At 39.1% G+C, this 23,350-nt stretch overlaps 1 protein-coding gene across 1 annotated transcript; it reads left to right on the top strand.

The window, feature by feature from the left end:
* Window positions 1-345: 345 nt before the first annotated feature.
* LOC139578066 (vesicular glutamate transporter 2.1-like) lies at window positions 346-18,106 on the top strand. The gene is made up of 11 exons (XM_071405246.1): window positions 346-928; window positions 2,763-3,018; window positions 3,584-3,702; window positions 4,925-5,039; window positions 11,946-12,120; window positions 12,550-12,692; window positions 12,786-12,935; window positions 14,109-14,241; window positions 15,967-16,077; window positions 17,025-17,152; window positions 17,394-18,106. Exons 1-11 carry the CDS (start codon window positions 831-833, stop codon window positions 17,718-17,720), a joined length of 1,755 nt encoding a protein of 584 aa, XP_071261347.1. The 5' UTR covers window positions 346-830; the 3' UTR covers window positions 17,721-18,106.
* The last annotated feature ends 5,244 nt before the right edge of the window (window positions 18,107-23,350 follow it).

The raw sequence follows: 23,350 nt of genomic DNA on the forward strand, positions 1-23,350 counted from the left end.
TATAGAGGTCCTGGGTGGCAGGAAGCTTGGCCCACTACCCTCTGTAGTTCCTTTGCTGTCGGAGGCCTAGCAGTTGCTATACCGTATACAGTGATGCAACCAGTCAGGATGCAGCCTAAACAATAATCGTGTTTTAGTCGAAGTGTGTACACTGAATGTACATCAACCTTGCCAATATGAACACACCCCTGGTAAAGAGAGAAGAGTGTGCGCATGTGTTGTGTATCGCGCGCCACGGAGCGGAGCTGTCGACAGGTACACGACACAGCTGACTGGGCGCGCGCAACCGTTCGCTCTCCGTGGTGCTGAACGTTCTCCTAACCGCTACCTGCCTCACTGTAGATCGTCACGAAAGATAAGGGAGAGTGGAGCTTCCTCCACTGGAAAATAGCCATACAATTTAGACTTTTCCGCATAATCATCGACGTTGTTTCTCTCATGATCTTATCATATTATGGACACATTTCAAACGTTATCAAGAGGGTGATTTTTTAATTTTTTTAATTTTAGCAATTGACTGGGATCTGTAGCCTACAAGATGGCACTGAATGGATGTACATTGCATAAGGCAAAGGAAGATTTATCAGACTGTTTTGTGACTGTGAAACCATACCATATCAGATTGGTCGCCTAATTCTGCAATATAATCGTTTTTTTCTCAGCTCATTCAATACACCTGGCGTTGGATGTCTAAACCTCGATTTTCTTCCGAGAAAGAGGCACATAATTCGGATTCACATTTTACCGAATATGTTTAGCAATATTCTATATTTGAATTATTTATCGTAATATAAAAGAAATCGAGCAGAAATCAAGAAAAATTTGGAATCATGGAATCCGATCCCGAACCCGTTAAGCATCGGGCTTTCCCGCCCAGTAAAGAAGGGCTGAAGAATTTGGCAGGAAAGACCTTCGGCCATCTGTACAGGTAAAATAAGTAGCTCGAACCCTTCCCCCTTCTCTCTGTCTGCTTTTCACCTCAGGATTACGAAAAAAAAAAAAAAAAACGTAAATAGGGAATTTAAATGTTAAAATATATATCCATATGTAATGCAGGTGTGAATTGCTTCCTGTCTCATCCAGGCAATGAGAAAAAAAAATCTCACTAACACCCAAACCCCATGAGAAATAAAATCTCACTTGCACCAAAACCCCAATGAGAAAATAAATCTCACTTGCAAATTGGTTGCTGTGATTCTGGACTAAATTCAAAAGAGAAAAAAAACATATTTTTAGATTAATTATCAACAGGACAGGAAGTGGAAATGCACAATAATATCAGAGTGGTCGAATATTTAAGGATCAGTTATTTCCCGGGAGAGTGAGGGTTGTGTTTTAAATAATTAATGCATCAGAACGCGTCGTGACACAAGGGGTCGGAGATATCTGTTAGATTATATATTCATCAGTATTAACCAAGATCGATCTGTTAAATATCAACTGTCATTCTTTGTGCTCGTGTAAAATACGACACTGCATTGGAATCAGGAAATTAATTTTTATAGGAAAATTGTAGGCAACTCCGTTGACGAAAATACTCGATATATATAGGCTACCATGATGATCATATTTCTTGCTTCTAAATTCAGGTTTTGATCGAATAATTTTAAAATGATAGAAAAACATGATCATTCTAAATTGTCAGGCTGGAAACACGTGACTTTCCAAAAGCATTATTTAGGCTAATTAATTTCGTTTTTCGTGACTGGAAATAATGTGCTTTTCACTATAAAGATTGATGATTGATTGAAACAAAATTGTAAAACGCATATTCAATTGTAAGAGCTAATAAAAATGTTTTACATTGCATTTTATTAGCAATCTATTTTTGAAACATCAAATTTTTTCTGTCATGGTTTATTCATTACAATGTTTCTATTCCCTGTGGTTGGAGGTGTTAACCATTCCACTGAATAGTAATGCCGTGATACATCACACAATACAATGTTGGCAGAAGACTCTTGGTTTTCCTATGCAATCTTATGTTATCAGGTCTATCGAATTTAGTAGCCTATAACTTGTTATGATACATCTTACATTTTAATCTAATAAAATGCAAAACTCGATCTTAATACATGTAATTGGTTATCTTATTGAGCTCTCAGTACACCGACACAGACGGTCTATATGTAGCATACATGTATGTTCAGTGCTGTCTGTGTACTGCTGCAATGCGGTACGAAGGTCTTTTTATTGTATTAATTTAGCCAAGCTGTCGTTCTTAGAACAGGTGGGATTTAAACACTGAACGGAACATGGAACGGTAAAATGTTATAGTTTCACAAATAACATCAGCATTCTATCTCTTGATTTGCACATCAGAATAAAATTACTACAATTTTCCATGCTATTTTAAATTATGTTTCAATATTTGAAGAACGAGTAAAAAAAATATATAGTTTAAAAATAAAAATAATTTAAAAAAGAGACAAACAGAAGGTGATTCAGTCTAATTTAGAGAATAAACACTTTTTTTTCACACCAATCCGAATGATCTTCAAGAATTTCCTTCAAAACATTCAAAATAAGTGGATATATCCTTATTCTTTACCTTATAATACAACGAAATGTCCCCACTTTCTCGCCGTAGTCATCTATCTGATGTTAATTAGCTTAGCCTATAGGCCTATTCAATTTAAAAGCCAAACTGTTTGCCATATAACTTTGAAATAAGCCTGATAATTACAAGAATAGACAACTATTTTTTAAAGGAAATACAGGATGTTATTAATAGTCCTACGGGTGCCTGTTTGGTCTAAAAGGGTGGTGGAGAAACGTCAGAAGACAGGTGAGGTGATCGAGTTAACGGAGGACGGACGGCCCTCCGAGCAGCAGGAGAAGAAACCGCCTTTATGTGACTGCACGTGCTTCGGCCTCCCGCGCCGTTACATCATCGCCATCATGAGCGGCCTCGGATTCTGCATCTCCTTCGGCATCCGGTGTAACCTGGGCGTGGCTATCGTGGGCATGGTCAATAACAGTACCATACACAAGGACGGCAAGATCATCATCACAGAGGTGCCTATATCATATTATTCTGCGTCCCAAATGGCACCCTATTCCATACATAGTGAACTGGTTTTACCAGAACCCTAGGGGCCCTCAAATGGAGCACTACTCCCTATGGGGCCTGATCAAAAGAAGTGCACTATATAGGCAGTGAATTGGTTGCCAATAGGAATGGGAACGATATGACCCAGTCCCCGCCCCCTCTTCTTCTGCATCTGAGATAGCAAAGGCACGATTTCAATTGAATGAGTCATCCAACAAACAGACACCATAGCCCACATAAGCCCTGCAGTCATCACGACTTTTATCATTAGGCATAAAGTCTGCAAACTTAAATTAGCAAATTAATAGAGTTGGAATTCCAACTTTGATCCCTTTCCCCCATCCCTTTCTGTTGGCCCAAGCAATATTTCTTGTTGGAATGGCCTTATAAGAATCCAAAGCCTGTATTAATCTATACCGTTCACACAATTTTACTTGATAATGTTTATGAAAAAAAAGAGGACAATCAGGACATATGGTTGATTAATAACTCATCTGGTGTTTCTGTGTGTTATTGTTTGGTTTTGGGAAGAAAGCGAAGTTCAACTGGGATCCAGAGACGGTGGGGATGATCCACGGTTCATTCTTCTGGGGCTACATCGTCACACAAATACCCGGAGGGTGGATATGCTCACGACTAGCAGCAAACAGGTAAATGTCATCAGAAAATAAAAGTATTTTAACCATATTAAATAGTATAACATGTACTGAAGTTTCTTTTGGGAAAAAAATAAAGTAGGCCTAATACAGTTAATATATTATATTCCTTTCTGTTCTATTCTATATTCTTTCTGTTGTTCTATTCTAGCTGCGGTGAAACTTCACCACAGTTCTGTTCTGTTCTGTAACTTTTTCGTTGACATCTACCTGTGAGATGTATAACCAGAGGAACACCGGTTCTGTTTAAAGCAGACACTTGTTAAAGCCAGATGTGTGTCAGACGGGTGGATTTAGCTGGTATCACGGAGGAGGACTCTGACCTCGCGACAGATATTGGAGGATTCTATTACCGGCTGCGAGGCGTGCCTCCTCGTGCCTCCTCGTGATAATGAGCTCCCGCGGGACTACCGTGTCGAATCTTTTTTTTTTTTTTTTACTCGGTGGGAGGCATGGCAACGGGCAGTAGTAAAGCGAGACATGTTATGTGCGATCAAGTGTTCATAGATAGGACGAGATAAAAAATGAACAAATAGGCCTATCATTTTTATTTCCCAATTGTTGCTTTAAAATAAAATGTTCACGCTTCATTAGACAACATCATAGGCTATATACACAACCATACAAAATAATGTATGTGGAAATAGGCGATATTCTATTATATTCTGTAAATCGCCCTGGATAAGAGCGTCTGCTAAATTACTAAAATATACATGTCATTTTATTATATTCCTATCCACATTGAGACAGGATTGAGATGATAAATATTCTACTGGTTTAGTGTAATTCAGCAGGGACCGTCTCTAGCCTGTCCCAGCTGAGCGCCTTCTGCTGGAACAGACTGTCCTCACCTTGTCGTTTCACCCCTAAACGAAGCTTCGGCTGACATTCACACATTTTATTTTGCGTATGCGACAGGTTTTTTTTTTGTTCTTTCTTTTATCATATGTTGATTATTTTATGTTTTAAATGTCCAGCATGATAGTTAGAACACATAGAGATAAAAAATATGATTATTTTAGCTGTACATGAAATATGATAATAATGAAACCATTTTGTTGAACATAATTCCGTGTCGGTCCATGTACAGTATTTTATGTCCACTTTGGTTTACAGCACAGTATTCATTCAATTGATATGCTAGGGCCAGCTAATGTATAGGATTGTGATTGGATGGATTACAAATAGTGTTTCCGTTGTTTCTCTTTGTTCGCAGAGTGTTTGGGCTAGCCATCTTCCTCACGTCCACCCTCAACATGCTCATCCCCTCCGCTGCCCGGGTGGACTATCGCTGCGTCATGTGTGTCCGGATACTACAAGGTCTGGTGGAGGTAAGACTGTGGGCTGCTGCCTGCTGATTGGTTGGTTTGGTCCTATATCACACACGTTGTTTAACCTTCCATTGACGTCAGAACACTTCTTTCCCGGAGGGAAACCTTGTCATTAATTATGCATATCAGCATTAAAATAAACCAATAGGTGTATACACATCAATAACAGGAGAAAGGTCCACAAGACACATCTCTACTGCTAACGAAGCTGCCTTTTCCGCTTCTCGTTGTGCTTCAGTATTATGGCGAGTGTTCATTTCTAGACTTTTGATGTTCATTCAAGATCATCACAGAGGTCACATGATTGGTAAACCATATCACTAAAGCATTCGTGTAAGTGGAAGCATTATATCTGTGTACACAGTTATGCCGATAATGCATTTGAAAATATACACACTTTAAAAACGCAGCATCATTCTATCTGTGTACCTGCATTCAATGTACTGTATGCTGTTTTTGGGAGGAAGCTCTTAGACTCTGTCGTACCTGACCCTGAGCTTTAGAGCAAACAAGAAACATACCTGGGAAATGTGAGGGGAGAGATGTAGGGTTGTTCACATACAAAGACAAATAACAGACTGAAGGACCACGATCAGACTGAAATACCACTATCAGACTGAAATACCACTATCAGACTGAAATACCACTATCAGACTGAAATACCACTATCAGACTGAAATATCACTATCAGACTGAAATATCACTATCAGACTGAAATACCACTATCAGACTGAAGGACCACTATCAGACTGAAATACCACTATCAGACTGAAATACCACTATCAGACTGAAATACCACTATCAGACTGAAATACCACTATCAGACTGAAATACCACTATCAGACTGAAGGACCACTATCAGACTGAAATACCACTATCAGACTGAAATACCACTATCAGACTGAAGGACCACTATCAGACTGAAATACCACTATCAGACTGAAATACCACTATCAGACTGAAATACCACGATCAGACTGAAATACCACTTTCAGACTGAAATACCACTATCAGACTGAAATACCACTATCAGACTGAAATACCACTATCAGACTGAAATACCACTATCAGACTGAAATACCACTATCAGACTGAAATACCACTATCAGACTGAAGGACCACTATCAGACTGAAATACCACTATCAGACTGAAGGACCACTATCAGACTGAAATACCACTATCAGACTGAAATACCACTATCAGACTGAAATACCACGATCAGACTGAAATACCACTATCAGACTGAAATACCACTATCAGACTGAAATACCACGATCAGACTGAAATACCACTTTCAGACTGAAATACCACTATCAGACTGAAATACCACTATCAGACTGAAATACCACTATCAGACTGAAGGACCACTATCAGACTGAAATACCACTATCAGACTGAAATACCACTATCAGACTGAAATACCACTATCAGACTGAAATACCACTATCAGACTGAAATACCACTATCAGACTGAAATACCACTATCAGACTGAAATACCACTATCAGACTGAAATACCACTATCAGACTGAAATACCACTATCAGACTGAAATACCACTATCAGACTGAAATACCACTTTCAGACTGAAATACCACTATCAGACTGAAATACCACTATCAGACTGAAATACCACAATCAGACTGAAATACCACTATCAGACTGAAATACCACTATCAGACTGAAATACCACTATCAGACTGAAGGACCACTATCAGACTGAAATACCACTATCAGACTGAAATACCACTATCAGACTGAAATACCACTATCAGACTGAAATACCACTATCAGACTGAAAGTTCCTTTATTATTTTTGTTCATTTTTTAATCCTCCTGTCCTATGAATAGAAGCCTCCATCCCTCCATCCCTCCAGCTCTCCATTCCTCCATCTCTCCATCCCCCCAGCTCTCTATCCCTCCATCTCTCCATCCCTCCATCTATCCATCCCTCCATCTATCCATCCCTCCATCTCTCTATCCCTCCATCTATCCATCCCTCCATCTCTCCATCTCTCCATCCCTCCATCTCTCCATCCCTCCAGCTCTCTATCCCTCCATCCCTCCATCTCTCCATCCCTCCAGCTCTCATCCCTCCAGCTCTCTATCCCTTCATCTCTCCATCCCCCCATCTCTCTATCCCTTCATCTCTCCAGCTCTCTATACCTCCATCCCTCCATCCCTCCATCTCTCCATCCCTCCAGCTCTCTATCCCTTCATCTCTCCATCTATCCATCCCTCCATCCCTCCATCTCTCCATCCCTCCAGCTCTCTATCCCTTCATCTCTCCATCTCTCCATCCCTCCATTCCTCAATGGATAAACAGAAGCAGTCTGTGTCTGTGCTCCGTCCTCCCTTGTGCATCGACCTCTTACTGCAAATTAAACATTAGCATTTCAGGGTGACTCCCACAGCAAGCCCAAGCAATTTGTGTCTATCAATAGTTGATTGTGTGCCACTTAGCGAGTAATTGAAAATTTATGGGAGCAATTCTCTTTTTGTGGCGAAGTAGGATCGTTAGCTTGAATCTGCCCTGGCTGACTCAGTCTCAGGTCGCGTCTCAAATAGCACTCTATTCCATATAGTCTCAAATGCCACATTATTCCATATATGGTCTCAAATGGCACTCTATTCCATATAGTCTCAAATGGAGACTTTTCCATATATAGTCCCAAATGGTACTCTATTCCATATATAGTCTCAAATGACACTCTATTCCATATATAGTCTCAAATGGCACTCTATTCCATATATAGTCCCAAATGACACTCTATTCCATATATAGTCTCAAATGGCACTCTATTCCATATATAGTCCCAAATGACACTCTATTCCATATGTAGTCTCAAATGGCACTCTATTCCATATATAGTCTCAAATGGCACTCTATTCCATATATAGTCTCAAATGGCACTCTATTCCATATATAGTCTCAAATGGCACTCTATTCCATATATAGTCTCAAATGGTACTCTATTCCATATATAGTTTAAAATGGTACTCTATTCCATATATAGTTTCAAATGGCACTCTATTCCATATATAGTCTCAAATGACACTCTATTCCATATATAGTCTCAAATGCCACATTATTCCATATATGGTCTCAAATGGCACTCTATTCCATATAGTCTCAAATGGAGACTTTTCCATATATAGTCCCAAATGGTACTCTATTCCATATATAGTCTCAAATGACACTCTATTCCATATATAGTCTCAAATGGTACTCTATTCCATATATAGTCTCAAATGCACTCTATTCCATATATAGTCTCACATGGCACTCTATTCCATATATAGTCTCAAATGGCACTCTATTCCATATATAGTCTCAAATGGTACTCTATTCCATATATAGTTTAAAATGGTACTCTATTCCATATATAGTTTCAAATGGCACTCTATTCCATATATAGTCTCAAATGACACTCTATTCCATATATAGTCCCAAATGGCATTTTATTCCATATGTAGTCTCAAATGGTACTCTATTCCATATATAGTCTCAAATGGCACTCTATTCCATATATAGTCTCAAATGGTACTCTATTCCATATATAGTCTCAAATGGCACTCTATTCCATATATAGTCTCAAATGGCACTCTATTCCATATATAGTCTCAAATGGCACTCTATTCCATATATAGTCTCAAATGACACTCTGTTCCATATATAGTCTCAAATGACACTCTATTCCATATGTAGTCTCAAATGGTACTCTATTCCATATATAGTCTCAAATGGCACTCTATTCCATATATAGTCTCAAATGGCACTCTATTCCATATGTAGTCTCAAATGACACTCTATTCCATATGTAGTCTCAAATGACACTCTATTCCATATGTAGTCTCAAATGGTACTCTATTCCATATATAGTCTCAAATGACACTCTATTCCATATGTAGTCTCAAATGGCACTCTATTCCATATATAGTCCCAAATGGCATTTTATTCCATATGTAGTCTCAAATGGTACTCTATTCCATATAGTCTCAAAATGCACTCTATTCCATATATAGTCTCAAATGGTACTCTATTCCATATATAGTCCCAAATGGCACTCTATTCCATATATAGTCTCAAATGACACTCTATTCCATATATAGTCTCAAATGGCACTCTATTCCATATATAGTCCCAAATGGCACTCTATTCCATATGTAGTCCCAAATGGCACTCTATTCCATATAGAGTCCCAAATGACACTCTATTCCATATATAGTCTCAAATGGCACTCTATTCCATATATAGTCCCAAATGACACTCTATTCCATATGTAGTCTCAAATGGCACTCTATTCCATATATAGTCTCAAATGGTACTCTATTCCATATATAGTTTCAAATGGTACTCTATTCCATATATAGTCTCAAATGGCACTCTATTCCATATATAGTCTCAAATGGCACTCTATTCCATATATAGTCCCAAATGGCACTCTATTCCATATATAGTCCCAAATGGTACTCTATTCCATATGTAGTCCCAAATGGCACTCTATTCCATATGTAGTCTCAAATGGCACTCTATTCCATATATAGTCTCAAATGGCACTCTATTCCATATATAGTCTCAAATGGCACTCTATTCCATATATAGTCCCAAATGGCACTCTATTCCATATATAGTCCCAAATGGTACTCTATTCCATATATAGTCTCAAATGCACTCTATTCCATATATAGTCCCAAATGGCACTCTATTCCATATATAGCCTCAAATGGCACTCTATTCCATATATAGTCTCAAATGGCACTCTATTCCATATACAGTCTCAAATGCACTCTATTCCATATATAGTCCCAAATGGCACTCTATTCCATATATAGTCTCAAATGGCACTCTATTCCATATATAGTCTCAAATGGCACTCTATTCCATATATAGTCTCAAATGGCACTCTATTCCATATATAGTCTCAAATGACACTCTATTCCATATATAGTCTCAAATGGCACTCTATTCCATATGTAGTCTCTAATGACACTCTATTCCATATATAGTCTCAAATGACACTCTATTCCATATATAGTCTCAAATGGCACTCTATTCCATATATAGTCCCAAATGGCACTCTATTCCATATATAGTCTCAAATGGCACTCTATTCCATATATAGTCTCAAATGACACTCTATTCCATATATAGTCTCAAATGGCACTCTATTCCATATATAGTCTCAAATGGCACTCTATTCCATATATAGTTTCAAATGGCACTCTATTCCATATATAGTCTCAAATGGTACTCTATTCCATATGTAGTGTCAAATGGCACTCTATTCCATATACAGTCTCAAATGGTACTCTATTCCATATGTAGTGTCAAATGGCACTCTATTCCATATATATTATTCCCTAAGCAGTGCACTACTTTTGACCAGGGTCGAATAGAAGGCCATTTAACAGAGCCGCAGGCCCACCTCAACCCATTTATCCAGAGTAGGAAAGTTCAGCTCAGATGTGTCGTGTCAGTTTGTTTTTGATAAGACATGATAATCTTGCTTGTATTTGACTAATGAGAGAAAACTGGCTGCTCAGTTGTCAGTGCCGTTTACAAACACTGACTCATCCCAATCGGATTTATTACTGAATATTTGTTTGATGATATTAAATTCTATTTGGTTAAGTCATTTGGAAATTGTCTGCGTCATTTTAAGGTCAGGATATAAGAGGGAAATAAATGCAGGACTGAATTACATGACCCACTCTGTCAGTCGGTCGGTTTGTACGTTTCTCTGTCAGTCTGTCTGTTCAACAGACAGGTACAACGCTGTGTACTGCTCCCTTCACAGAACAGCGCAAACTGGCTCTAACCAGAATAGAAATAGGAGTGGGAGGCCCCGGTGCACAACTGAGCAAGAGGACAAGTACATTAGAGTGTCTAGTTTAAGAAACAGACGCCACACACGTCCTCAAGTGGCAGCTTCATTAAATAGTACCCGCAAACACCAGTCTCAATGTCAACAGTGAAGAGGTGACTCCGAGATGCTGGCCTTCTAGGCAGAGTTGGAAAGAAAAAGCCATATCTCAGACTGACCAATAAAAATAAAAGATTAAGATGGGCAAAATAACACATACACTGGACAGAGGAACTCTGCCTAGAAGGACAGCATCCCAGAGTCGCCTCTTCACTGTTGACATTGAGACTGCTGTTTTGCAGGTACTATTTAATGAAGCTGCCAGTTGAGGACTTGTGAGGCATCTGTTTCTCAAACTAGACACTCTAATGTACTTGTCCTCTTGCTCAGTTGTGCACCGGGGCCTCCCACTCCTCTTTCTATTCTGGTTAGAGCCAGTTTGCGTTGTTCTGTGAAAGGAGTAGTACACAGCGTTGTACCAGATCTTCAGTTTCTTTACAATTTCTCACATGGAATAGCCTTAATTTCTCAGCACAAAATAGACTGACGAGTTTCAGAAGAAAGTCCTTTGTTTCTGGCCATTTTGAGCCTGTAATCGAACCCACAAATGCTGATGCTCCAGATACTCAACTAGTCTAAAGAAGGCCAGTTTTATTGCTTCTTTAATCAGAACATCAGTTTTCAGCTGTGCTAACATAATTGCAAAAGGGTTTTCTAATGATAAATTAGCCTTTTAAAATAATAAACTTGGATTAGCTAACACAACGTGCCATTGGAACACAGGAGTGATGGTTGCTGATAATGGGCCTCTGTACGCCTATGTAGATATTCCATTTTAAAAAATCAGCCGTTTCCAGCTACAATAGTCATTTACAACATTAACAATGTCTACACTGTATTTCTAATCAATTTGATGTTATTTCAATGGACAAAAAATGTGCTTTTCTTTCAAAAACAAGGACATTTCTAAGTGACCCCAAACTTTTGAACGGTAGTGTATGTATAATATAATATATCATATACTCTGTGTTCCTCCATAGGGAGTGACCTACCCAGCCTGTCATGGCATCTGGAGTAAGTGGGCCCCACCACTGGAGAGGAGCCGTCTGGCCACCACCTCATTCTGTGGATCCTATGCTGGTGCCGTGATAGCCATGCCTCTGGCTGGGATCCTGGTCCAGTACTCTGGCTGGTCCTCCGTCTTCTATCTGTACGGTAGGTTCATCACCTGGAAAACAGTGGCACTTGTTACTGAGTGGACTATCCTGGCTAAATCACTGTCCATAGTTATTCGTAGAGTAGCTACATCTGTCCTAGAGGGATCCTTTTTGAGACAAGATTGTCTATTTTACTTTATTTGTGTCTGTTGATTAAGTGATAAAAAACAAAATCTGGAATAAACCATAAATATACATATACCTAATTTTATGAATCAGATTTACAGTAATATAACTCTCTCTCTCTGTATCTCTCTCTCCCTCTCTCTCTCTCTCTCTCTCTCTCTCTCTCTCTCTCTCTCTCTCTCTCTCTCTCTCTCTCTCTCTCTCTCTCTCTCTGTCTCTCTCTCTCTGTCTCTCTCTCTCTCTCTGTCTCTCTCTCTCTCTCTCTCTCTCTGTCTCTCTCTCTCTGTCTCTCTCTCTCTAGGCTGCTTTGGGATGTTCTGGTACATGTTCTGGATCCTGGTGTCCTATGAGAGCCCAGAGGTTCACCCCACCATCACCGCCGAGGAGAGACGTTACATCGAGGAGAGCATCGGAGAGGGTCAAGAACTATTCGGTCCTGCTAGCGTGAGTTCTCCTCCTTCTCCTCCTTCTCCTCCTCTTCTCCACCTATCCAACTAACTGACATGTGTTCTGCTATACACAACTATGGCTCTGCAGAAATACAAGACTCCGTGGAGGAAGTTCTTCACCTCAATGCCCGTCTATGCTATCATCGTGGCCAACTTCTGCAGGAGCTGGACGTTCTATCTGCTCCTCATCAGCCAGCCGGCCTACTTCGAGGAAGTGTTTGGCTTCGAGATCAGCAAGGTAAAAATGAGGAGCCGTTCACTCACAATGCCAGCCAGGTGTGAATAGTTGGCTTGATTTGTGTAAGACGTAACCGGGGCAGACAAAACTCATCAGAGATTTTAATAAAAAAAATATATCCGTTGTGTCAAATGCATTGTACATCACTTGTACGGGGCGTATCAATTGCTTTACTGAGTACCAGTGTTGGATTTCATTTCCATTTCGTAACGTTGAGGGTAAAATGTCCTCTAGACACCAAACACAGACACATCCTGGTCTGCGTCCTAAATGGCATCCTATTGGCCCGGCTACATTTAACCAGGGCTCTGATCAAAAGTAGTGCACTACGTAGTAAATAGCGTTTCATTTTGGGACGCAAGCGATGTAACTCAGGCTGGTCTGACAGGTGTAATTCAGATGCTGGGTGGATCTCTGGCCCTCTTGTGGATCAGGGTGTGAATTATAGCCGTGGTGTGATATTTGGAGTCAGTGGTGGTTAAAGCACGTAGGAAGACGTGTTCTGGGACAATCACTGTTTTTTTTAGGATATACATTTTTGAGCTGTCATATTTGGGAGGATGGATTTAAGAGGTGTAGCTTGAAAGATGATATCTCTCTTTTGTCCTCCCTCCGCACCCTGCACCGTTACTGTTATCATGATACATCACGACATCATGATACATCATGATACATCATGACATTAGGATACATCATGACATCATGACAGCATGACATCATGACATCATGATACATCATGATACGTCATGACATTAGGATACATCATGACAGCATGACATCATGATACATCATGATACGTCATGACAGCATGATACATGGGAACACGTCAAAGCCATGAATGACAAACTAATCTGCGTTTGAAAGATCTCAACACAGAACAACATACAAGGAGAAATTGCGCACATGTTGGAAACAGACTTCTGAACTTTGACACATAATAAATATGTATCTAGATAGGCCATTTCATGGGTTGTCAGTTTTGGCATTGACTGCCATGTCGATGTTAATTACAGTCAACTTGAAAGTTGAAATGTTTACGGTTCACTGTATGTGTTGTCAGGTGTGCATGCTGTCAGCGCCTCCACACTTACTGATGACCATCATCAAGCCCATTAATGTTATTGTTATTGTTTATATTTATGTTATTGTGGCTGTTGATGTTTGTGTTGTCAGGTGGGCATGGTGTCGGCCCTGCCTCACTTGGTGATGACCATCATCGTGCCCATTGGAGGACAGCTGGCTGACTGGCTACGCACCAGAAACATCCTGTCTACTACCACCGTCAGGAAGATCATGAACTGTGGAGGTGAGGGCTACATAAGGACTTCATAAGGACTTCATAAGGGCTACATAGGGATTTCATAAGGGCTACATAGTAATTTCATAAGGGCTACATAGGGATTTCATAAGGGCTACATAGGGATTTCATAGGGGCTACATAGGGATTTCATAAGGGCTACATAGGGATTTCATAAGGGCTACATAGGGATTTCATAAGGACTTCATAAGGGCTACATAGGGATTTCATAAGGGCTACATAGAAAACTTTGTAACACATTCATAATCTATACAGATCATCCTGTCAACTTCCACCGTCATGGTCTAGAAGATCATGAACTGCGGCGATAAGGATGAGCTACATAAGGACTTCATAACACATGCATAACCTATATATAACACATTCCTAACCTGTTCATATCACATTGTAGACTGTAGGTCACCAAGGATAATAACTAGACTGTCAGTCACCAAGGATAATAACTAGACTGTAGGTCACCAAGGATAATAACTAGACTGTAGGTCACCAAGGATAATAACTAGACTGTAGGTCACCAAGGATAATAACTAGACTGTAGGTCACCAAGCATAATAACTAGACTATAGGTAACCAAGGATAATAACTAGACTGTAGGTCACCAAGGATAATAACTAGACTATAGGTCACCAAGGATAATAACTAGACTATAGGTCAGCAAGGATAATAACTAGACTATAGGTCACCAAGGATAATAACTAGACTGTAGGTCAGCAAGGATAATAACTAGACTGTAGGTCACCAAGGATAATAACTAGACTATAGGTCACCAAGGATAATAACTAGACTGTAGGTCACCAAGGATAATAACTAGACTGTCGGTCACCAAGGATAATAACTAGACTGTAGGTCACCAAGGATAATAACTAGACTGTAGGTCACCAAGGATAATAACTAGACTGTCGGTCACCAAGGATAATAACTAGACTGTAGGTCACCAAGGATAATAACTAGACTGTAGGTCACCAAGGATAATAACTAGACTGTAGGTCACCAAGGATAATAACTAGACTGTAGGTAACCAAGGATAATAACTAGACTGTAGGTCACCAAGGATAATAACTAGACTGTAGGTCACCAAGGATAATAACTAAACTATAGGTCACCAAGGATAATAACTAGACTGTAGGTCACCAAGGATAATAACTAGACTATAGGTCACCAAGGATAATAACTAGACTGTCGGTCACCAACGATAATAACTAGACTGTAGGTCACCAAGGATAATAACTAGACTATAGGTCACCAAGGATAATAACTAGACTGTAGGTCACCAAGGATAATAACTAGACTGTAGGTCACCAAGGATAATAACTAGACTGTAGGTCACCAAGGATAATAACTAGACTGTAGGTCACCAAGGATAATAACTAGACTGTAGGTAACCAAGGATAATAACTAGACTGTCGGTCACCAAGGATAATAACTAGACTGTAGGTCACCAAGGATAATAACTAGACTATAGGTCACCAAGGATAATAACTAGACTGTAGGTAACCAATAATCATACTAACAGTAAAAGGGTTTTCCTTTACTCTTGCTTGCGCTGAGTTGGCAGAAAGTGACTTGTTTCAAGAGGGTTTTTCACTTGCAAAGGTTGTGATATGAGGTTGTTTTACTATACCCACTGTAGTTAAATGCACTGATTGAAAGTCACTTTGGATAAAGAGTATCTGCTAAATGATTCAAATGTATATTGTTGTTGCCTGTGTGTAGGGTTTGGAATGGAGGCCACCTTGCTTCTCGTGGTTGGTTTCTCTCACACCAAGGGTGTGGCCATCTCTTTCCTGGTCATGGCTGTGGGCTTCAGTGGCTTCGCTATATCAGGTGAGTAGTAGAACATTTTTAAAATGTTGTAAACAATTAAATGTTCAAGTTGAACACTCTCTTTTAGGCCCCGGGATTTAATCCCGTTCCGAGCTTTGTCGGCTATGCACCTTTTAAAGGTAATATTTCGGCGTTCACTTGTAATAAATAAACAAAAGCCAACTTAAACAGTTGCCTAATCAGTGTTATTCTGTGAGTTGAGTGGACAAGAATTTGCGCTAATGTGGTTAGTTTGTTTACTCAACAAACTGTGCTCGAAATGAGCTAAACTTGAACAAACTTGTTGAGTAGAATTACAAATTCATGTTTGCTCCAAACCACGCACTTCATTATCCTATTTCCCCAGCATGGTCTATTGCAGGTTCATTTTCATAATTGCTTGTTTCAGTAAATGGCTTTTCCAGTTTATATGATTTAGGTAGTCTCAATAGTCAATCTTCCCTACTCCGGCAGTCATTCTCAATGCAGGTTGCGGATGATTAAAAGTTAAAATTGTTGGAATTACACACGACTTTGCAAGCCAGTATAATGTTTCTTGCCGGTATGATATGGCCTCTAAAACAGGAGTTTCAGACCACTGTGTTAGGGTGTAAACTGAACCCTAAAATAAAGGTCTTCTGATATACTGTACAGAATATAATGTTGTGTCATAAACGTTTTAAATGTAAAGATAACAGCGCTACATATTCACTTGGATGCTCGCTTGGTGAACGCTACAGGACTGAAAGGCACTGTATACAACAACCCATGTCTCTGTCAATTAACAAACACATTCAATGTGTAGTAACTACAATCTGCTCGAAAGGCACACTGGGAAATATGCAAATAAGGTCGAATATATTATCTGGTTGAATTGCGTGTTGACTCAACCTATAATTCAGATTTTAAATCACATATACTGACTGTTGATCTTCTTGACCATTTTCATAAAACGATGTATTTTGTAGGTTTCAATGTGAACCACCTGGATATCGCCCCTCGCTATGCCAGTATCCTGATGGGTATATCTAACGGCGTGGGAACCCTGTCAGGGATGGTGTGCCCACTCATCGTGGGGGCCATGACCAAAAACAAGGTACACATTCACCCCCCCCCCCCCAAAAAAAACGAACTAGCTTCCTGAAACAGTTGTGGATGGTAACTTAAATGTTCTACAAGTTCCAACTACAATATACCACTATAATTGTTATGGTTTACCATATATAGACAAAGTATGAGTTCATGTTCAAGTTTATTTGTCTTGTTTTAAACACATTTGAAATCTTACTCGCCAGAGCTCTCATTTCCTGTGTTCTGGCATCACTTCCTGTCTCTAGACTCGAGAGGAGTGGCAGTGGGTGTTCCTCATCGCCGCCCTGGTTCACTACGGAGGGGTCATCTTCTACGGGATCTTTGCGTCGGGCGAGAAGCAGCCATGGGCCGACCCGGAGCTGACCAGCGACGAGAAGTGTGGTTTCATCGACGAGGACGAGCTGGCAGAGGAGACGGGTGACATCACACAGGGCTATAGTGGTGGCATGGCGGCAGTAGGCGCAGGGAAGAGTTACGGGGCCACTACAACTGGGCTCAACGGGGGCTGGGTGGCCCCAGACAGCTGGGAGAATGTAGAGGAGGAACCAGCTGGACAGACCTGGGCAGATTGAGACTACTCATAGAACGTAGTATGTATCGAGTGTATCAGAGCAGAAGTGCTGATTTTGGATCATTTTTTTGCCTTTTATATCATAATGAATAATATTAGGTGGCTGATCCTAGATCAGATATCCGACTCTGAGATGCTTGATACATACGGCCCCAGATATAATCATGTTATGGCAGCGGTGGGGGTGTTCTAGCCTGGTTTCTGATCTGTTTGTGCTGTCTTGCCAACGCCTACAATGACCATAGACCACTCCTACAATGACCATGGCACAGATCTGGGACCAGGCTAGGGTAGTTCACCCACTAAAAGAGAGAGAGAGAGAGAGAGAGAGAGAGAGAGAGAGAGAGAGAGAGAGAGAGAGAGAAATGCCATTGTGGTTTGCACAAATTAGCATAAAAAAAATGTGATACTGTATGTAAAATATTTAGGTATATTGAGGAAAAAATGTAAAATAATAGAATCACGCGTTGGTTCCTCACAAGCAGGTTAAAATATCAGTGTAAAATATATTTCTAGTTCATCGCAATGCAGCTCAATCTGTAATAGAGTGTGATTATAATCCCCATGTCGCCCATCTAGAGCCTTCGATCCTAGCAGTTTAAGGGCAACGGTAGGCCTAGTTATTATACCTTCAAGGCTCCCTAACCTCATAAAAAAAAGTACTTGAAACAACAAACGAGCCAGATATTGTGAACGTCATAAAACCCTCGTCTGAAATATCACTTTCTGATTGCACTGAGTAAGTATTCAAAAAAAATTACTTAAAAAAATAAATAACTAGATATTATTATATTTCTTATCAATGGCGTTTTATGTACTTTATATATACTGTTTCTGTGAGACTATTGTGGATTTGGGTCGTCGATCTGTGTGACAAATTGATGTAAAAAGGCCATATTTTTCACGGACATAATCTTTTCAGGGAGTTGTATGATCCGCTTACAAAACAAAGTCTTGTTCTTGAGCAAGGCCTAAACAACGAAGGAAAAGACTTAAACTAGTGTGTGTGTGTGTGTGTGTGTGTGTGTGTGTGTGTGTGTGTGTGTGCGTGCGTGCGTGAAGTATAAACCTCAGTGTAATATTTATGTGCGTTGTTGCATGAATTTGCTCCAATAGATGTTTCTGAAACAGCTTTTTCATAGCCACCGATAGTCCTCATCCCTTGAACTGCTTTATTTTGAAATAATATGTCAGTGATAACATGGACTTTAATGTTCATATTATGGTATCCATGAGAGATTTAATAAAAAAATAAAATAAAAAGGTATATATAATGATTGCACTATAAGCACAGAATTACACTACAATGAACATTGGCACCCCGTCGTCATGACTACAGGGTGGCCATCTTGGATTGCTATTGCATTTCTACGTGTAAAGGAGAACTTTTCTCTCAAGGGCATCATTGATTACTGTGTTTTGCTGTGCATTGCAATAATTCCCCCATGCAACGGTTGCTACTATCCATCCCGTTTCTGTTCCGTAAACTAGTTTAACACTGGCTTGCTGTATCAAACTAGGTATTTTTTTGTGGGGCGTGGGGGTGTCATGAAGATAAAGGAGAATAAAAAGTGTACGTTGATATGAAATAAATCGCTGCTGTTCTAGTTTTTTTTTTTTTTAAGACCAATTACAACACTGCTTTATAATACAGAGAACGATTATAACATTTTTGCCAGACGAGAAGATCTGAAAATCAAAAACAATTGAATGTTCGTGTTGATCTAGATGTGTCTTCATTTCTTTCGTTGCCAACCTACAGTAAGTGGTCCTTTTTTGAAAGTATATGGTATTTGTGTGATAACCCACTGAATTATCATGAATGTTCATTGGCTTGAATGAATCTTCATGGATGGGATGTCCTTTCTTTTCCTTATTGTTTGCTAAAAAGTAATAATAATGAATTCTCTGCAAGGGTGTTTAAAAAATATATACAAATACTGAAAAAGTACTGACGAATGTTGCTATATTTGGGCTTTGAGTCCGACGTTTATGTATAAATTATAAATGTGTTTGTATGGCTTCTAATAATATATCGTGTTTATTGGAGAGGTTTGCTGATGTCAAAAAAGTGTTATATATATAAATGCTGAAATCATTTTATAAAGAAATAACTACCTAAACAACGGCTTTATCATTTATTTTTCTTTCCATCCATTACTTCCTGTATTGTTTGAAATGACATCATTATAATCAGATGAATATTAATTGGTTGGAATTGTTGTAAACTGGCTGTGATGACATCACATCAACCAGCTTTGCACGCTGGGTTAAAGCACTGAATGAAGCTTCAGAACCTTCTCGATAGCTCATCTCACAGAGCCGCTGACTGTCTAAGACATATTAGTCTGAGGGAAAGACATATTAGTCTGAGGGAAAGACATATTAGTCTGAGGGAAAGACATATTAATCTGAGGGAAAGACATATTAGTCTGGGGGAAAGACATATTAGTCTGAGGGAAAGACATATTAGTCTGAGAGAAAGACATATTAGTCTGAGGGAAAGACATATTAGTCTGAGGGAAAGACATATTAGTCTGAGGGAAAGACATATTAGTCTGAGGCAAAGACATATTAGTCTGAGGGAAAGACATATTAGTCTGAGGGAAAGACATATTAGTCTGAGAGAAAGACATATTAGTCTGAGAGAAAGACATATTAGTCTGAGGGAAAGACATATTAGTCTGAGAGAAAGACATTAGTCTGAGAGAAAGACATATTAGTCTGAGGGAAAGACATATTGATTTGAGGGAAAGACATATTAGTCTGAGAGAAAGACATATTAGTCTGAGGGAAAGACATATTAGTCTGAGAGAAAGACATATTAGTCTGAGGGAAAGACATATTAGTCTGAGGGAAAGACATATTAGTCTGAGGGAAAGACATATTAGTCTGAGAGAAAGACATATTAGTCTGAGGGAAAGACATATTAGTCTGAGGGAAAGACATATTAGTCTGAGAGAAAGACATATTAGTCTGAGGGAAAGACATATTAGTCTGAGAGAAAGACATATTAGTCTGAGGGAAAGACATATTGATTTGAGGGAAAGACATATTAGTCTGAGAGAAAGACATATTAGTCTGAGGGAAAGACATATTAGTCTGAGAGAAAGACATATTAGTCTGAGGGAAAGACATATTAGTCTGAGGGAAAGACATATTAGTCTGAGGGAAAGACATATTAGTCTGAGGGAAAGACATATTAGTCTGAGGGAAAGACGTATTAGTCTGAGGGAAAGACATATTAGTCTGAGAGAAAGACATATTAGTCTGAGAGAAAGACATATTAGTCTGAGAGAAAGACATATTAGTCTGAGGGAAAGACATATTAGTCTGAGGGAAAGACATATTAGTCTGAGGGAAAGACATATTAGTCTGAGAGAAAGACATATTAGTCTGAGGGAAAGACATATTAGTCTGAGAGAAAGACATATTAGTCTGAGGGAAAGACATATTAGTCTGAGAGAAAGACATATTAGTCTGAGAGAAAGACATATTAGTCTGAGGGAAAGACATATTAGTCTGAGAGAAAGACATATTAGTCTGAGGGAAAGACATATTAGTCTGAGAGAAAGACATATTAGTCTGAGAGAAAGACATATTAGTCTGAGGGAAAGACATATTAGTCTGAGGGAAAGACATATTAGTCTGAGGGAAAGACATATTAGTCTGAGGGAAAGACATATTAGTCTGAGGGAAAGACATATTAGTCTGAGGGAAAGACATATTGATTTGAGAGAAAGACATATTAGTCTGAGAGAAAGACATATTAGTCTGAGGGAAAGACATATTAGTCTGAGAGAAAGACATATTAGTCTGAGAGAAAGACATATTAGTCTGAGGGAAAGACATATTAGTCTGAGGGAAAGACATATTAGTCTGAGGGAAAGACATATTAGTCTGAGGGAAAGACATATTAGTCTGAGGGAAAGACATATTAGTCTGAGAGAAAGACATATTAGTCTGAGGGAAAGACATATTAGTCTGAGAGAAAGACATATTAGTCTGAGAGAAAGACATATTAGTCTGAGGGAAAGACATATTAGTCTGAGGGAAAGACATATTAGTCTGAGGGAAAGACATATTAGTCTGAGGGAAAGACATATTAGTCTGAGGGAAAGACATATTAGTCTGAGAGAAAGACATATTAGTCTGAGGGAAAGACATATTAGTCTGAGAGAAAGACATATTAGTCTGAGGGAAAGACATATTAGTCTGAGAGAAAGACATATTAGTCTGAGGGAAAGACATATTAGTCTGAGGGAAAGACATATTAGTCTGAGGGAAAGACATATTAGTCTGAGAGAAAGACATATTAGTCTGAGGGAAAGACATATTAGTCTGAGGGAAAGACATATTAGTCTGAGAGAAAGACATATTAGTCTGAGGGAAAGACATATTAGTCTGAGAGAAAGACATATTAGTCTGAGAGAAAGACATATTAGTCTGAGTGAAAGACATATTAGTCTGAGAGAAAGACATATTAGTCTGAGGGAAAGACATATTAGTCTGAGAGAAAGACATATTAGTCTGAGAGAAAGACATATTAGTCTGAGGGAAAGACATATTAGTCTGAGGGAAAGACATATTAGTCTGAGGGAAAGACATATTAGTCTGAGAGAAAGACATATTAGTCTGAGGGAAAGACATATTAGTCTGAGAGAAAGACATATTAGTCTGAGGGAAAGACATATTAGTCTGAGGGAAAGACATATTAGTCTGAGAGAAAGACATATTAGTCTGAGAGAAAGACATATTAGTCTGAGGGAAAGACATATTAGTCTGAGGGAAAGACATATTAGTCTGAGGGAAAGACATATTAGTCTGAGGGAAAGACATATTAGTCTGAGGCAAAGACATATTAGTCTGAGGGAAAGACATATTAGTCTGAGGGAAAGACATATTAGTCTGAGGGAAAGACATATTAGTCTGAGAGAAAGACATATTAGTCTGAGAGAAAGACATATTAGTCTGAGAGAAAGACATATTAGTCTGAGAGAAAGACATATTAGTCTGAGGGAAAGACATATTAGTCTGAGGGAAAGACATATTAGTCTGAGAGAAAGACATATTAGTCTGAGGGAAAGACATATTAGTCTGAGGGAAAGACATATTAGTCTGAGAGAAAGACATATTAGTCTGAGGGAAAGACATATTAGTCTGAGGGAAAGACATATTAGTCTGAGAGAAAGACATATTAGTCTGAGGGAAAGACATATTAGTCTGAGGGAAAGACATATTAGTCTGAGGGAAAGACATATTAGTCTGAGAGAAAGACATATTAGTCTGAGGGAAAGACATATTAGTCTGAGAGAAAGACATATTAGTCTGAGAGAAAGACATATTAGTCTGAGAGAAAGACATATTAGTCTGAGGGAAAGACATATTAGTCTGAGAGAAAGACATATTAGTCTGAGAGAAAGACATATTAGTCTGAGGGAAAGACATATTAGTCTGAGAGAAAGACATATTAGTCTGAGAGAAAGACATATTAGTCTGAGAGAAAGACATATTAGTCTGAGGGAAAGACATATTAGTCTGAGGGAAAGACATATTAGTCTGAGAGAAAGACATATTAGTCTGAGGGAAAGACATATTAGTCTGAGGGAAAGACATATTAGTCTGAGGGAA

The sequence above is a fragment of the Salvelinus alpinus genome, chromosome 6 (genome assembly GCF_045679555.1).
Source record: "Salvelinus alpinus chromosome 6, SLU_Salpinus.1, whole genome shotgun sequence".
NCBI classification, from domain to species: domain Eukaryota; kingdom Metazoa; phylum Chordata; class Actinopteri; order Salmoniformes; family Salmonidae; genus Salvelinus; species Salvelinus alpinus.